At 34.5% G+C, this 17370-nt stretch overlaps 4 protein-coding genes across 4 annotated transcripts; 2 read left to right on the top strand and 2 right to left on the bottom strand.

The window, feature by feature from the left end:
• The first annotated feature begins 697 nt into the window (after positions 1–697).
• On the top strand, positions 698–4860 carry LOC114415787 (probable polygalacturonase). The gene is made up of 5 exons (XM_028380636.1): positions 698–1345; positions 1839–1959; positions 2298–2472; positions 3483–3553; positions 3688–4860. The coding sequence occupies exons 1-5, from the start codon at positions 914–916 to the stop codon at positions 4320–4322; spliced, it is 1434 nt and encodes a 477-aa protein (XP_028236437.1). The 5' UTR covers positions 698–913; the 3' UTR covers positions 4323–4860.
• An 875-nt stretch (positions 4861–5735) lies between these two features.
• On the top strand, positions 5736–6671 carry LOC114415788 (germin-like protein subfamily 3 member 4). Its single transcript, XM_028380637.1, has one exon. The coding sequence runs from the start codon at positions 5781–5783 to the stop codon at positions 6465–6467; it is 687 nt and encodes a 228-aa protein (XP_028236438.1). The 5' UTR covers positions 5736–5780; the 3' UTR covers positions 6468–6671.
• Positions 6672–9387: 2716 nt separating this feature from the next.
• On the bottom strand, positions 9388–10704 carry LOC114415786 (probable gamma-secretase subunit PEN-2). Its single transcript, XM_028380634.1, has 2 exons — positions 10363–10704; positions 9388–9765 (listed from the first exon to the last, which is right to left on the bottom strand). Exons 1-2 carry the CDS (start codon positions 10610–10612, stop codon positions 9605–9607), a joined length of 411 nt encoding a protein of 136 aa, XP_028236435.1. The 5' UTR covers positions 10613–10704; the 3' UTR covers positions 9388–9604.
• Positions 10705–11496: 792 nt separating this feature from the next.
• Positions 11497–16880, bottom strand: LOC114415785 (GDP-mannose transporter GONST1-like). The gene is made up of 8 exons (XM_028380633.1): positions 16133–16880; positions 15881–16020; positions 15239–15368; positions 14577–14675; positions 13230–13384; positions 12637–12753; positions 12072–12169; positions 11497–11950 (listed from the first exon to the last, which is right to left on the bottom strand). Exons 1-8 carry the CDS (start codon positions 16361–16363, stop codon positions 11892–11894), a joined length of 1029 nt encoding a protein of 342 aa, XP_028236434.1. The 5' UTR covers positions 16364–16880; the 3' UTR covers positions 11497–11891.
• Positions 16881–17370: the final 490 nt, after the last annotated feature.

The raw sequence follows: 17370 nt of genomic DNA, 5'->3' as shown, positions 1-17370 counted from the left end.
TATGGATTGAATTATATTAATTTTAAAGAGAAAAAAAATTCAATCCAGTCATTTCAAACTTATTAATTTATCATCAAATTGGTAATTTAAAATAATTTAAATTGGATTGATTTTTTTTAATCATACTTTTATTTTTTAATATAAAATATTAAATAAAAGATAAGATATATAATAAAAAATAATTTGAAATATTAAATATTTGATTTATATGTCCTTGTAGATATTTACGCATCTTAACTCAAATAATTAATAATTTTTTTAAATTAAATATGTTTTTTTATAAATAGATATAAATTATATGTATGATAATTTTATAAATATAAAGAAATAAAAATAAAAATGAATGATATTATAAATTTATGTACAATATATACATATGTATAAGTTTAGTTCCTAAAATCAAATTCGAATCTAATAAAAAAATTTAATTTTCCAATTTTTTATTTTTGATTTATTCAAATTTTTTAAATAAATTTTTTTCGATTTATATTAGATTAGATGAGTTTATGAACAGTATTATTTGAGAGGCAGCAAGAAGAGCGTGCGTAACGGCCGGCGCATGATTTTGGTGAGAGATTTGACCCAGAGACCGGACAAAACCGTCAGAAGGAGATAGTAATAGTATCCTAAAATTTTCTTCGAATCTCCGAACTGGGCCCCACCCCCACCCTCCTTTAATTTTTAATTTATTTTAATTTTCCCCTTCCTTTGTGTGAAACGCGGTCACCGAAATGCAAATAGTAGTGCACCACGCACTTCCTTCCAGCTTCACAACACACCCTATGCGCCATCTCCACCACTCTCTATTCTTTTTCTCCTCCATCGCCGCCACCACCACCACCACCACCACCTTTTCCAACCATAACAAAATCAAATCATTCACCCCCTGTTCTGTTCCATTCCTATTATATATATGGAATCCGGCAAAACAACCTTTGGAGCCGTGGTCCTGGGAACCTGTACCCGACCCTCCTGGGCCCTCATCTTCCTCCTCTTCACCCTCGTCACCTTTCTCACCCTCCACCTTCCCGCCAGGCCCGTTTGGTTCCTCTCGGGCCTACAGCCCGGGCCCTATCCAACAACTACCCCAACCTGCGCCGGCTTCTTCCGCGATGTTCCGCCGAGGAAGGTCGTCTTGTCGATCGAGGATTTCGGCGGCGTCGGAGACGGGAAAACATCCAATACCGAATCGTTTCGGAGGGCGATTCGGTACATGCAGCGCTTCCAGAACCGCGGTGGGGCCCAGCTTAATATCCCCACCGGAACTTGGCTCACCGGCAGTTTCAATCTCACAAGCAATTTCACGCTTTTTCTTCACCACGGTGCCGTTATTCTCGCCTCTCAGGTTCCAACTTTTTTTATATTTTATATTTCTTTTGTTTTGTTTTTGAATTTACGAATTTATGCGTGTTTAAATTAATTTATTTTGTTTCAATAAAAAAAATGATAATAGCCGGCTGGGTTGACGGAGGAATACGTGGGTGCAGCTTCGGTTTCGCATGTGGTTCCGATTTGTTGTTTTTTCTTGATGAAAAAATATAATAAATTTACGTCCTTTCAAAAGTCATCTACATTTTTTTTATCGGAAAATTGTAGTTTTGCAGTTTTTCTTGGATTTTTCTTCAGAAAAAAGGTGAGAAATTGCTTTTTGACTCGTGCTGCGACAAATGGTACAATTAGCAACCACATGGTACCGACTACTGCCGACCAAATCATGCCTGTTTAATAACTTTTTTTTTTTGTTTATTCTGTAAATGCCTTAAATTTGATGTTAATTATGGTTCTGACAATTTGGTGAAAGTATGGTTTTGTTTATTAATTTAAATTTTGATCCACAGGACCCAAAAGAATGGCCAATAATTGAGCCATTGCCATCGTATGGAAGAGGCAGAGAGAGGCTAGGAGGAAGACATATTAGCCTTATACATGGAAATGGCATTAGCAATGTTGTCATTACAGGTAAAGCACAAGAGCTTATTCCGTGCAACAACAAATTAATCGTGGGAAGAGGAAGAGAACAAATAAAATTCCCTCCTGGGATGAACAATATGTTAATTGTTAGCAAAGTAGTTTATGAGGGCGAAATGTCAATTTGCATTAATTATATCAAGTCTGTGGGACTCCACAGACTATTCCAGACAAAAAAGTTAGTTACATATTTCACTGCTATTTCATTAATTTCAACTAAGTTAGTGATTCCATTAGAAAGGAAAAAGACGAGATTATTTAGTTGAAATAATTGAGTATGCGGTTCACATATTGTTGGCAGGCATTTTATTAGTTATGTGGTTTTGTAGGACAAAATGGGACAGTGGATGGTCAAGGAAGGATGTGGTGGGAACTTTGGTGGAACAGAACATTGGAGCACACGAGAGGGCACCTCCTTGAGCTAATCAGCTCGGATAATGTTCTTATATCGAACCTCACCTTTCGAAATTCCCCTTTTTGGACCATCCATCCTGTTTACTGCAGGTTTGATCTTTTTGGCTATACATTTTCACTTCAGTGACTTGTTTCACGGTTTAAATATTTATTTTTTGGAATGTGAACTTAGGAATGTACAATATTTTCATATTTGTTATAAGCTTTGAAAAATTATTCCTTACTATTGTTCAGTTCCAAGAAAGTAGTAATCTCATGTTTTACTACTTCAATTTTTACACAAATGATAAGGGGTGGAAATGCTGTATTTTTGCTTCATTTTTATTTTCCAATCCACCTATAAATTATACTTTTTATTCTAATCAGAAATAATATTTTAAAGTAAGATTCCTAGAAAAATCTAGCCAAATACATTTTTGAATTTACTCAGAAATAACATTCTCGATTACTGGAGATGTCATTCCTAGGAGTACAATATTATTATATTATATCTTAAAACAAAATGTCAGCTATAAGTCAAGACTCACAAATGGCATCACAAGACTTCAAATGCAGTTAGCAGTTTTGTTGGAGGACTAGTAATATTTTCCAAACCCCCAATTCAATTGCAACAATTTTACTCTGACTCAAGCGCTTGTGATATAAGTCTTAGGCTTTGTTTAGATAAATTTATCAATAAACACTTATAACAGTAGAAAATAAGTAGGTTAGAAACTTTTTCATCTAACTTATCCAAAAACTGAAGTGCATAAGTTGATTTTAGTTTATGTAAGAAGCTCAATTTATTTTCTTTTTTTTTTCTTATATAATTGCTTATAGAGAAGTTTATTCTAAAAGGATCTTAATGTGATAAGACTTGTTGAATAAGTACTTAATTAAACTATTTAACCAGAGACATCCTTTGTGATTTTTGGGAGGCTACTTGCCCACAATTCAGTTCAATTTATTGGGGGTAAAATAATATTGTGCACAATTATATCCTATCTAATTGTTGTTGTCTGATACTGTAAGAACTTGGTTCAGTTCGCACTAGTGTGTTTTTAGCCTTTGTAACCACAAACGCCTGATGAAATTGAATAAGCTGCCGTGTTTTGATTCAGCAATGTTGTGGTCAAAGGGATGACAATCTTGGCTCCTCTTAATGCCCCAAATACTGATGGCATAGACCCAGGTTTGCCTTTCTCCCTTGTTACTCTTTATCCTCTTTTCTTCCATTCTGTTATCCTGCTCTGCTGTGTTCAAATGATCGACGCAAATCACCTTATATAGTTCCTCACTAATGAATTTCCTTTTTAAACAATACAGACTCAAGTACCAATGTATGTATTGAAGATAACTACATAGAAAGTGGGGATGATCTTGTAGCCATTAAGAGTGGTTGGGATCACTATGGAATAACCATGGCCCATCCTAGCACAAATATTATAGTAAGAAGAATATCAGGCACTACCCCAACTTGTTCTGGAGTAGGCATAGGTAGTGAAATGTCTGGCGGAATTTCAAATATCACAATTGAGAATTTGCACGTGTGGGATTCTGCAGCTGGTGTTCGCATAAAATCTGACAAAGGCAGAGGAGGCTACATAACAAATGTTAGTATTAGTGATATAAGAATGGAGAGAGTGAAGATACCCATTAGGTTCAGTAGAGGTTCAAATGACCACCCTGATGATGGGTGGGATCCAAAAGCTGTTCCTAGATTCAAAGACATTTTAATCAGTAATGTGGTCAGTGTAAATTCAACAAAAGCCCCGGTTTTGGAAGGTGTAGAGGGTTCATCATTTGAAGGCTTGTGCTTCAAAAACATTACCCTACATGGTGTAGCCTTATCTGCGAGATGGCGTTGTGAATATGTCTCTGGTTTTGCCACCGAGGTTTTCCCTGTTCCATGTCCTGAGTTGCGGAACAATAGCTATTCATCCTGGTGTTCAGCTTCCTGATCTGCTATATGGATCCTGGATGGTTCAAAGTTCCAGCAAAGGAAAAAGCAGGCTTTTGCTCACATTATGATTTGATGAAGCAGTTTTCAGTGTTGCTTAAGTATATTATTTTTGTGAGGCACAACAAATTGAGCTGAATTGAACTGGGTTTTGAAGCCTGAATTAAGGTGACAATTTCCTATTTTGGGTGGCACGGGCATATAATCTGATGAGTAAGGTTTGTGATTGGAACGTGCAGAGTATTATTTGATTGATATTGTGCCCCCTCTCTCGCCACGGTTGGTGGCTATAGAACATGGAGTTTCAATGCACATTGGTTTGGTTAGCGGGGAAGCAAGTGATTCTTTTGTTTTACTCAACGAGATGGTTTTTTTAACATTTTTTTGTTACTGTTGTATAGGGCAGTTTATTCTTGGTTGGAGAGCCCAAAGTTGAATATAGAGTGAACCAATTCATTGAACAAAACAATTTTGAATCAGATCAGGTCTTTCAATTTTTTTTTCTAATACGGAAATTTGCGAAAGTCATTAATTCACTATTCCTAGGTTATATGATTCTGATGGGCATCGGTATAATGACGGACATGAATAAGGCCAGGAAATTATTTACATAGTACAAGGATATATTAAAGTGTTTCAACTTGTATTAAATAGAATAAGGGATTAGCATAAAGTCTGGAAATTATTTTATTATTATTCATCATTTTATATGTGCACGCATTTAATTGTATAGATAAACTAGGAAAAGAATTCTTTTATCGATGATGACGGTAACAATAATATTTTTACTTGTCGAGATCTTGACCCGTAAATTTATTTGAAAAGAAAAGAAAACTATGGCGTAGTTTCCTATAATATAATATTTATATTTTAAAATGTGAATACTGAGAAATTATAGTGTTAATATTTTTTGTACAGAGTAATGCAATAGAATAAAATAACCATACTAGTACTAGCTATAACAAAATAATCACAGTTTTCTTCTACGATCGATTATTTTCAATGGCGTAGGAACCGTGCACATAATAAAGGGTTTGCTCTCCTCCAACCATCACAATTCACAGCCTTATTCGGTTCGAGACATCAACTGCCAAAAGTAGAAACATGACCTAAAAATTGACATGTTGATTTATTTGAATTCTTCCATTTTTAAACCGAATAAATAAATTCATTAATTCATGCTCAAAACCCATCACATTCTGCTGCTGTCATATATACTAGTGATGAATACAACAAGTTCTACTGTTCTAAGCCGATCCATTAGATCGCATAATGTTTCTTGCAAGCAATGCATCACACTGGCTAATCAAGCAGTGAACTCCAAGAATGTTGTCATAACTTGTTTCATTGGCAAAGATTCGTCACATCATCGACACCTTAGCTTACACATGTTCATATATTATATAATGTTGAACCAGACTAAACAATATTGACTAAGTAAGCAAAAAACCAATTCAAGATGAAGATAAAGTCTCATTTTTCCTTCTCCCTAATGTTTCTTATAGGCATAGCCATTAGCCACACACATGTTTCTTTAGCAGAATGTGACAATGTGAAGGACTATTGCCCTACAATTCCTCCCCAAAAGCAAACCATATTCCTCAATGGCTTCCCCTGCGAGAACCCAAATAACACAATTGCACATGATTTCAAGAGCATGGAACTAAGCAAGCCAGGTTCAAGAGACAAGTTAGGTTCATTAGTTAAAATTGTTACAGCTTCCAAGTTTCCGGGGCTCAACGCACTCGGCCTCGCGATTGGTAGAAGTGACATTGAAGTGGATGGCCTTGTGAACCTCCACAATCATCCAAGAGCCACTGAGATGATCTATGTCAGCCAAGGTGATGTAGTCGCTGCGTTTCTTGACACTCGGAACCAGCTCTTCCAGAAGATTCTCAGGGCTGGTGATGTGTTTGTGATCCCCAAAGGGTTGTTTCACTTCTTGCTGAATCGTGGTGCACAAGTTGCAACTGTGTTCTCTGTGTTTAACAGCCAAAATCCTGGGTCAGGACCACTCACTTCCATACCTTCTGACACGTTGGAATCGGTTCAGAAGATCAAGAGGAAGGTTGTCTCACTTTCTGAGTCAGAACTTGATGGTGTTAGTGATTTGACTTCTGCAGTGTTGGATATCATTTACAGTTAACTATTAATTAAAGAGTATTATATCATGATTCATGACTTTCTGTAATTTGTTGCACGGTACTACTATTTATATCATGTGTTTGTGGTCTTGTGGCTAATGTAATATCACAATTGCATTTCACTTTATAGTTTCTAGTTTTATGACAATGTAAGGCACTTTATTGTGTAGGCCATTGCATCAATTACATTCTGGAGAGTCATACCATCTTGGAAGGACTTTAACCAATGGATCAGAGTCATAATCATTGTATCAGAGTTTTAGTAAAACCTAATTGCCAAAGGATTAAACTGTAAACTGTGTAACAGATTTTCACCGAAAATTAAGCTGCCAGTTATTAATCCAATCCAGAACCCAGGTTATAAATTGCAATTATGAGCCTGAAACTGTAACAGACATGAATCACATGATCACAACTTCTTTGGAAATATTTTCAATGTCATTGAATTGTTTCTTTCTGGCGGGTTGTTGCAACCTTCACATGTTTTCCTTAATGAATATTGATTTCCATCACGGTTGCTGATGGCTTTGATGATTACCTATATATAACGGACAAAAGAATTAGGCTCAAACTTCTCACCATTCAAAGATTACAACTTTATTTAAACTAATATGTCAAGCATTTGTCCATGCAATCTCTCCTATATATGAAAGTCCCGAACCATGGGACTAGGTTGAAAACCACACACATTCCCCATTTTATTAAAAGAAAGGAACTGGGGCAACGGAAAATTTTCTCTTAAGAATTGCGCTAATATGATGAAACGCTGGAGAATACCCTTCGATTTTCAAATTACGTATAAAATGAATTGATATTTATTTTGCATCAGTTTGCTGTCTAATGTTTAATTTTTAGCCCTTGTTATGATAAATAAATAAATCAATGGCATTTTCTGTGTGAGCTGCATCTTCACTCTATAACATTGCTGCTTAGAACAGAGTTTAGGTATGTCCAAAAATTTGTGACTATATGTTGATACCTAATAAATAATAAAAAAGTTGGAATACAAGCATCAAGTCGTGGTAGTATATGACGACCCACATTCGATCCTCGCCAACCGCGGTTTCTTTTCAAAGAGTGTTTTTGATTGATTTTAAACATTTCTATTTCGTTTTTTTTTTCTTTTTGTCAACAACCTTTGTGTTTACAAGACTGGGATGGGTACACATCAAGGCCCAAATAAAAGGGCCTGAATCTACGCGAAAGCAACTTGGAGGATTATATTATTTTATCCATTTTTTTTTATAGACAGAGCATTTTATTCATTTGTTATTATCATATACTTTTCCGTAAGGAGAATGAACGTATTGAAAAGGAAATTGTATTTTAAATACCAAAATGGGACAATAAAATGTTATCATGTGAAAAGGATAAAATAAAAAAATAAAAAAATTCAAATTACATATATATAAGCATATATAGTATCATTTTTTTGTGTTCAAATAATGACTGCATTAAAAACTCTGGTAAATTATTACAATCGAGTGTAAACTAACTTATCCAAACCAACTTGCAATATTGTAAGATTAATCTCTCTGAATGTGATTTTTCTTTACACAACACTTGAATTCAGACCTAATTTAAAAAATCAAACATGCATCACATGAAAACCATCTGTTAGTTATCGGTTTATATTTATTAAAATATAGTTATCGGTTTAATGGTTTATTAGGTAATACTAATACTTTAGTTGTAGATAGTTAATTTTCTTTTTCTCAATTTACACTAATACTTTATTCACTCTATTAACTATAATACATGTCCTAAAGTGTTCCACATAAAATTATTTAGTTATGCACTGTTTATCTAATTTGTAGTAACAAAAACTTAAATAATAAATATTTACAAATTAGTTTTAACCCACTTTACGCTAGGATGTGAATGCTTTGGTTCATTTCAGATAGTTTGGGATCATGAACTCACAAATTATGAATCGAGTTGTACTAAAAAATAGCCAAAACATTGAAACCAAACCAAACAATTATACAATCTAATTTGATTTTTTTAACAACCCCCAAAAAAAGTAGCATGGCGGTCGAACTAAAAGACAAAAGTGATAATAGAAAAGTTATGAGTTGCATTTATGATGATCTTATTATAAATTACATTTTACTGTATATGCATGTATATATGCATTTGATTAGATTAACATGAACGTATAATACGGGAAACAAATATCATAGGACACGTTGCAGTAACAAAAAACTTGTTCTTTAAAGGGAATTCGATGGAACAATTATTAGAACAAAGAAAAGGCAAAAGTAAAGACATAATTCTTCACAAAGGAAACATATTGAAAACAACAGCAAAATGAACTGTAAATTCTGAATAGGCCTTGTAATACGCATGTTGCAATTTTCTCCTCAAAACGGCACTAACTATAATAGTTAATTGTGTGTTAAAGTCTGTCATGGTCCACTAATTGTCATCATCATGGGTTGAAGAACTTCCCACTCCAAGAAAGTCTATATGAAGGAAACACCATTTTGCTTGAGATTAAGAGGTTCTGATTGTTCTGGCTCATTGGAACTCAACTTGCATAATGTGGTGGAGCTTTCACGTGACCTCTTGCAACTTTTGTTTGAGGCCATAGTTTTGTGGTCATAACTAAAGTTTGAAAAATTAGTTTTAAAAAACTAAAAACAAACACGGCTGCAGCATTCTATTCTATATTTCTATAAAAGTAAGATAAAACTCGGTTGGTTGATCATTAATTTGGATTTCCTTTTCATTTTGTTTAGTGATATTTGACAACCAACGTACAAATTCTGTTTGCTTAGTGAGGTATGAATTTTGTAGGACAAAGTGACAGCTAAGGGGGGAAGGGGTAAACTTCCAATCCCTGTATGATGTCTTCTCTTCCTCAACATACCAAAATGAGATGATGAATCTTGCATAAATAACATAATATAACACAAAAAATGCAGTAAAGACACCAAGATCTATATCATCTTCCAAAACATTGCTTGTTATCTATCAACTGTGACAGGAAGATAAAATTCACTACTAATTCAATGACAGAATATAGTCAAATGTATATAAGTAATGCAGATGAAATTCACGAAGCAGAGCAGGGAAGAAGGTAAGTCTGGTAATAAAGGATCAAAATATTTTGTATCAGAGGTGCCACACAACAAAACTAGCTCCAGCCTGTTAAGCCTAACCTATCAGCAAGATTGTACATAACCAATTGATCCCAAACAGGGCCGAAGAGACGTTCCCCTCCAATGGCAAATGTTAGAGCCCAAGAACTGAGAAGTGTCGCAAATACTGCAAACCCAATTGCAGATCCAACAACATCTGCAAAAAGGAAAAAAGGAACGTGTCTCTAAATAAATTTGTTATTTTGTAACCAACAACAACAAAGCCTTATTTAACTAGAAGAAGTTGGTCACATGGATCACACACATCATTCAACTCAGTCAAAGACCAAAGCTTCAGCAACATTATTTTATCCACCAAATCACTTAAAACCAGTAAGCACACTCAACAATTAATTCAACTATAACAACAACAATAACAAAGCCCTATTCCACTAGATGAGGTTGACTACATAAATTCCACAACATCATTCAACTCAACTCGGTTAAAGACCAAGCTTCAACAACGTTATTTTAACTACCAAATTACTTAAAAACCAGTTAGCACATTCAACAATCATTTCAACCATAAACAAACAAGAATGAGATGAAACCATGCAGCTGTATGGATGCAACATAAAATTGAAACTAACAGTTACGAAAAGCATCAAGTCACAAACAAACTCACAGTTAAAGCAGATAGTTACAGAACTTAGATATTAGAAAACAGAAACAGTTGAAGCAAATAATGCATAATAATAATTGAAAAGGAGTGCATAAATTTGCAAGTAATTGAGATTAGGTTAGGTTATGATACAGGGGCGAATGCGGGGGAAGGAGTGAGAGTGGCGAAGGGCGGGCCAGAAGTAGAAGCAATTGACGGCCCATAGGAGAGGGAGAAGGGCGAAGCCGAACTTGTAGAACCTGCGAGCGTAGCCCACTGATTCTTCCTCCGACAGGCCCAATGGGCCGTCGATGGTTGGCCACACCGGCACCGACGACGCAACGGAATTATTCCGGTTAGGGTTAGGGTTAGGGTTTGGATGGTTGCCCTGTGATGCCTCCATCTATGCGATCAGGTAAGAAACAAAAAGTTGAGATTCAATCTTCTTCTAGTGTTAGATAACTAATTCAGATTAATCTGTTTGCCTAAAACCGAAAAGGAAATAAAAATAAATGGTTAATTAACTTGTTAACATGAGTCACCTCAAGTGTTGGATTAAATATGTTTTTTGTTATTAACATATATTTGAATTTTACTTTTGCTTCCTAATTAAATTAAACTTTTTTATTTATTCTTTCATATTTGAAAAGTTTTATTTTTATATATTTAGTATTCATTTCGAAACTCAAATTGAAACATAGAACCAATCAAGAGCTTGTAAATTTGGTGATGGCCTTGGTGCCTTCGAAAACGACGAGCTTGGCCAACTCTACCTCAACCTCATCCCACCCCACTAACGTCTCTAATTTCTATATGTAAAAATGATTTTTATATGTAATAAAATATTCATATGTTTAGTTATATTTGAACATATTAACTTTTATCAGCTAATGTTATGGGTTTTTTCCCCCCATATTACTCTTTTATTTATGTTGTATTTGAACACTAAATATCAAGAATATAATTTTTTTATCGTCCAAAAATTTAAATAAAGCTAGAAATCCAGATTTTTGTGTGTACAACAACCATAACCTAAAACTTGGTGCAACTTACTCAAACTCCTCTTTCACTAAACCAGTCCTAATGGGTTAAACTAAATCAGATTAAGATAAAAAAAACAGTATTTTATATTTTTCCAATAAAAAAAAAATCTTTTGTATTGCGAGTCATTCAAAAAGAAAAAATATCAAATAACAAATTGAAATTTTCTTTTCAATGGAAAAAGATCAAATAACAACTAAGAAAGGTCAAAGAAAAAGGAGACAAAGCATTACCCTTGCCCCAGAATTCAAGATCAACTTTTTCTTTTTTGTTTTTCATTTCATTGAGAATTTTCATATAAAACAAATCACAATGTGATGATACATGGGAATAATGAAGTCACATGATACAAAATTAGTGACAATTTTTCCTCCCAGTGAGAGACAATGCAATAATCCAAACAGCCCTTTCCACAGAATATCCAAATGAACATGGACCAAAAACTGTCCCTTGGAGAAGGAATCATGAACCATCACCAAGTTGGATATATAAAGAATGGGAGAGTTAAGCTGATGCCATCTCTTGACAACACCTCACAGACTTGGACTGAATGTCCAACTGAACCCAGAAATCAAATTCTATAGATGGGAAGAATTCCTTCTAGTGTAAACTTTAATTATCACATAGGCATTTACTGCTCTTCAGGATTGAGATCTCTCCAGGATTTTCGCTCTAGCAAAAAACACTCCTGCCAATAGACCTACAAATTGCATTTATAGCTTCAGCGACAAAACAAAGTGTAATACAAACTTATCTCAATGCACTCTACAATGACGATGAAGATAGTAATACTTTCAGTTCAGTTAATTTAAAGAACTAACCAAACAAAATGCTAGCGGAGTTCTCCAAACTAGTAGGAACTTTGAAGAGAAGGATGCCAGCAATAGAAAGTGGTATCTTGTTCAGTGAACCTACAAGACTGAAGATGGCAAACTAGTTAGATATGTCTAAACAAATTAACATACTGGTATTTTTCTGATATAGCAATGCATTAAAGATTAGAATCTACAACTAATAAAAATATTTGCTCCAACAATAATTCATGAGTTATAAACTTATAACCAAGGTGAATGCATCGTTCAGTAGTCATCTCACAAAAACCAGGGAGGCAAAGACTTGTTTGCTTCAAATGAGATCCTGCCAACACTAAGCCATAGTACCGTCCTAGAACAATAAAGATGCTAGTCTAAACCAAAATACACACAGCTTCGGACACACATTGTCCATGACATCAGTCCTTCTATTCATGAAGTCCAATTTCAAAAGAAACTGCTAGGGCCTAGGGAATTTAATTTACTACATTTAGGTATTGGAGATAAAAGGTGGATATGGATTATTCTCTCTTCGTCTTTTGGGGGAGTGAGCAATTGGTACTTCTGATCTCACCTGTAAGTTGTAGCTCCTGTCTGATGAAGAAACCACATGGATGTGAAACTGATTGCTAGACCCAAAAATCCACTGAAGGTCATCACCAGCCAAAAGCTAGGCAATCTCAGAAGTGGCCTGTAAATTAAAATACATAATATTAGAAAAAGAATGACATAGTGAATAAGTTTTTATATCTGCCATGGACATAACCTAAGCAATTTATGACATAAAATCACATTTCTTGCGATTCCAGATACAGGTATGCATAAAGAAAAACAGAAGGCAAAAAGTAAAAATGGGATGTTCTCTTCATGATACATTTTAGGACAAAACTTAAATACAATGCCTTAGACAATGTTTACATTGTTATCCAATCAGAATTGGAGTTTTACCTCGGTAATCTGCATAATTCTTTAATGCAAACCTTTTTTACACAAATTCTCAAGGTGAAAGTCCAATTTTGATAGGAGAATAATACAAACAGCACCAATGGAATTGTATCTAAGTTCTGTCTTACATTATAACCTGAGATCACATAACCTAATAGAAAATGAAGCATGCCAGTCACATAATATTGATGTCAATCACAAAAAAGTAGGAAAAAAACTCACGTTGTTAAGAGATAATCCACTTCATTGAAAACAATTATCATGAAAATTCCCAAAGGCAAAGAAAGGGTGTTGTTCAACAAGACCATCGAAAACTCATTTAAATTTCCAGATTTTGTAACTAGCTTTGCTGTATCCATGACCCTTCGAAGCGTCAACTGCAGCAACAAAATAAAAACAATTGATTAATCAGCAAACTTGATTAAAAGCTAAATTCAGTGCCATCTACATATACACATTATACCATAGTATATTATCCTTTTAAATCAAAACCAAACTAAACCTTCTGCACAAAAGTGTAGAAGTAATTGAGTAATATGATTCTAGAAACCCCAAAAAGCAATTAACATAACAAACTGAAATGCGTTGAGTCTCTTCTCGCCAGGAATAGGTGATGAATAATTTGTCTTCATGTTGGAAAGTTTGATCAGATAAACTGATCAATTCGCTTCGCCTATGATGAACTATATCAATTCATAGAACATTTTTCATTTAATTTTACTTTGTCTTTCAACCAAGTCTAAGCCAGTCCTTAGCACAGAGGGATGGAGAGTCCTAGGGACCAGGGATACACTATGACCAGGATAACATGCACAAGAAGATAATGGAAAAGTTAAATTCAATGAGGATTTGGTTCATCCTACACATGCATGTCACACAAGCATCCTGCTTTTCTATGTTATATAGACTTGTATGTTACGATTGAAAGTGGTGATATTATACATAATGTGACTATTACACCAAAAGTTTTAGCGATGGCATATGTTCAGATCATTATTGAAGCAACCAGAAGTATTGAATTGGGCTGAAAGAGTAAAACATGAGAACATTACAATGTGATAGAAACCTGATATCTTATTACAAAGAATACGGAAAACCTCCCCTGATTACAACACTGCAGAACTTTGAGGGTTTGCACCTCTTAATGCCCAAAATTCCCAATTCTCTCACCCCTTTCCTCTCTTCTCTTCTTCTATACATGTGATACCTTTCACTGATTGTAAATTTGTAACTAACTGCTGATTGTAACCAACAAATAGGTTATCTAACACAGTGATCAAAGACAAACAATGATAGACTTTAGTAAGACAAAAACATGATTGAATTTATGCATATACAATCATATTGGATTAATATCCTAACTCCCAAGTCAAGGACTAAAAGTTATACGAGCAAAACAGCACCACAAACAGAATAAAACTTATTGTAAACTTACATCTTACAGTATTCTGCTGAAATTTTGTTTGAAAGACATTCAGGAAGTGATAGAAAGGGAGGGAAAGTGGAATTAAAAAAGAATGAAACTCATTATGACAATGAATCTTAAAATCACAAAACATCAATACTTACCGAATATGATGCAGTTAAGAAACAGTTTACTGTCTGCCAAGCATAGCCAACTGCATTAAAAGAGAGATCAGTAATCCCTCCAGTTATTGCTGAAATGATCTGCAAGGAAAAAGGGAAACTCTTTCAGGCTGCTTTATACAAAAACTTGTTTTGTAAGGCAAGAAGCCAACTGATGCATAGTTTCAAGACAGTCTTTACGGTAAACAGCCACAGGAGTCCAACAAAATAAAAGATGTTTACAGTAAGTACGAAATCGAAACAGACAAGCCACCCAATAATAAATGCATTGCTGGAAGCAGGATAGAACCCTGCATAATAATCCGCATATCAGTTGTGACAGTCCAGCAAGTAAATTTAACAGAATTCAACATACAAATTTCAAGTAAGCCTGGCTACCATCCTAAAACACCAACCCCAATCCAGGGTTATGATTAGACAAGTAGTAACATCTTTCCCATAGCAACAACATCCTTGGACAACTATAATAAAACAATTTGTCGGCAAGAGTAATGGTTGTAGGAGATGCAGACAAAATAAAGGGATTGCAAGATTTATTTGTCAAGGTATAATATGTGAATTCATTATTCTACATCACAGTCAGGGTCTCGAACAGCCAAAAATAAAGGGACTACAGGATTCATATGTCAAGCTCTTCAACATACCATTAGAAACAAAGCTGCCCAGACTTTGCCATCATGGTGCTTCTTGAACAAATACATTTCACCAAGGGCGGTTATGACATTAGTAACATTCTTCAGGACAGTCACCATGGCTACATTAATGTATTTCAAACTGCACATAAAACAAATGGATAAGTAAAGTATTGCAAGCAAGCAAGAGAGAGTAACAAACTGCTCTTTTGTAATTTCAGTCCATATATTGACACCGGCACAGATAATAAATGTCAAGATCACATGTTTGACGATAAAAAGTTAGTTTAACTTTAGAACTCCATGCTCCCAAAAAAGAATAATTCTCCTCTAAATATAATCAAAATGTTTCCATTTCATGATTACACACATTACTCACATAGATGGAATCTCTCTAAGCACATTCCGCAAAATATTATTTTTAAATCAATGTATTTTCATACCTAGCATTAGACAATTATTAAAAAAAGGCAAACATTACACATGAGAAAAGATTAGCATCTATAGAACTAGTAGCAGATGAAACATTGAATGGTAAAAAGCCAGTCACATGGCATCTGCCACAACCATCCCCCTTTGGTAAGACAATCAATATATTCCAACAAAAGAGAGAATGAAATTATTACAGAAGCCATAAAGTTGAAGACTGCATACCTAAACATGCTTGTAACGAGCATTCCAACAAATATAACATTCACAGGCAACCAGACCTTGATCAATCTCCATGTCAGCGGCTCAGTTGAAACTAAACCCAGAAGGCTCAACACGTAAACAATACCAACTGAAATTAAATTCTGCATCCACACAAAAAAAGTGTCAAAACCAATCCAGCTCAAGCAACTTCAACATCACTACACAATGCACAAAAGGGTAAAAGATTCAATGTACACCAAATAAAAAAAATACCTGGTACAACATCAAGGATATCCCAGCATTAAAATCATAGCTAGAAAGTACAAACTTGTTGACCAATATCATGCCACATGAGGAAAAGCAATATGCAAGTCCAGACAACAAGGCCTGATTGTGCAATTTAACTACCCTTCCATTCCTTGGAGTTCTAACTTTGACTTTGTCCAACTTGGCATTTTCCACGTCATGGTTTTCTTCATTGGAAGAAGAAGGCTTCATTTTCATGTGATCCAGTTATGGCCTAAGCTGAATTGACACACGGGGAAACAGAGAAAAGGAGCAACAAAGTACACAGTTCCACAGCGTTGCAAGCTATATGGAGCTCAGGATCGATGACAAGTGAAGCCACACGTGGAAAGGAGAAACCTTTTTCACAAACCCGGGTATGCTTATGATCGACGAGAAAAACCCATCAAGGGTCAACACTGTGATCGTTGAAAAAGCGAGAATTGGATGAAATAAGAGGCAAAAAAACGATGAAAATAACGAATGATGAAATTCGGGGATTTAAATGACCCAGAATCAGGGGTGATGATGTTGTACGGAGAGAACAAAGGGGCGGGTGGGAATTTTGAAAGTGGAAAGAAACTTCGTTGCGTTTGAAGAAGGAAGGAAGCTACCAACTTTTGTGGATTTTTCTTTTATGTTTTTGTCCTTTTGGAATTCGCAGGAACCGTGGATGGCAAAGATCCCCTGTTGCTGCTTGGGTTCGCGATAGCTTTGAATTAATTGCTCAAAATTATTAAGCTTGTTTTTGTTCTTTAAATGATGTCATTTCATTTGTTTCCCAATTTCCACGGGTGTTGATCATTATTGGCCATAAAGTAATATAAATATGGTAAGCTTAAAATTATAATCAACATGGGAAAAAAATTAATATTGCTAAATTAATTTTGAAGTATCTCTCTACTTAAATTAGATTTTTTTTCTCTAATTTTTTTAAGTTTAATTTGATCTTTTATTTTTTTTCAATTTATTTTTTAATTTTTAAAATCGATTCAACTTAATTTTTATTTATTTTTATTTAATTGGGTTCTTTAATTTTTAAAATCATTTTATATTTTTGGGAGATGTATATTTTATAGTGGTTTAAAATTACCTAGTGACACCCAGTAATACCCATAATTATTATGAATTTTTATAATTTAGATTAAATGATCAAATTGAATCAATTTAAAAAAATAAAGGATCAAATTAATCTAAAAAAAATTAAAAGATCAAATTAAATCTAA

The sequence above is a fragment of the Glycine soja genome, chromosome 6 (assembly GCF_004193775.1).
Source record: "Glycine soja cultivar W05 chromosome 6, ASM419377v2, whole genome shotgun sequence".
Classification (NCBI taxonomy): Eukaryota; Viridiplantae; Streptophyta; class Magnoliopsida; order Fabales; family Fabaceae; genus Glycine; species Glycine soja.
This window is presented reverse-complemented; position numbering and strand designations above follow the sequence as displayed.

Bases quoted from the DNA above. Each gene is read 5' to 3' on its own strand.
- LOC114415785 (XM_028380633.1), bottom strand. From the start codon at position 16,363: ATGAAAATGAAGCCTTCTTCTTCCAATGAAGAAAACCATGACGTGGAA. The intron at 14,676-15,238 runs GTATGTTGAAGA...TTTTCCTTGCAG, and splicing joins GGGCAGCTTTGTTTCTAATG to ATCATTTCAGCAATAACTGG. The intron at 12,170-12,636 runs GTGAGATCAGAA...TGCCATCTTCAG, and splicing joins ACAGGAGCTACAACTTACAG to TCTTGTAGGTTCACTGAACA.
- LOC114415788 (XM_028380637.1), top strand. From the start codon at position 5,781: ATGAAGATAAAGTCTCATTTTTCCTTCTCCCTAATGTTTCTTATAGGC.
- LOC114415787 (XM_028380636.1), top strand. From the start codon at position 914: ATGGAATCCGGCAAAACAACCTTTGGAGCCGTGGTCCTGGGAACCTGT. The intron at 1,346-1,838 runs GTTCCAACTTTT...TTTGATCCACAG, and splicing joins CCGTTATTCTCGCCTCTCAG to GACCCAAAAGAATGGCCAAT. The intron at 2,473-3,482 runs GTTTGATCTTTT...GTTTTGATTCAG, and splicing joins ATCCATCCTGTTTACTGCAG to CAATGTTGTGGTCAAAGGGA.
- LOC114415786 (XM_028380634.1), bottom strand. From the start codon at position 10,612: ATGGAGGCATCACAGGGCAACCATCCAAACCCTAACCCTAACCCTAAC. The intron at 9,766-10,362 runs GTATCATAACCT...TCCTTTTTGCAG, and splicing joins CTTCCCCCGCATTCGCCCCT to ATGTTGTTGGATCTGCAATT.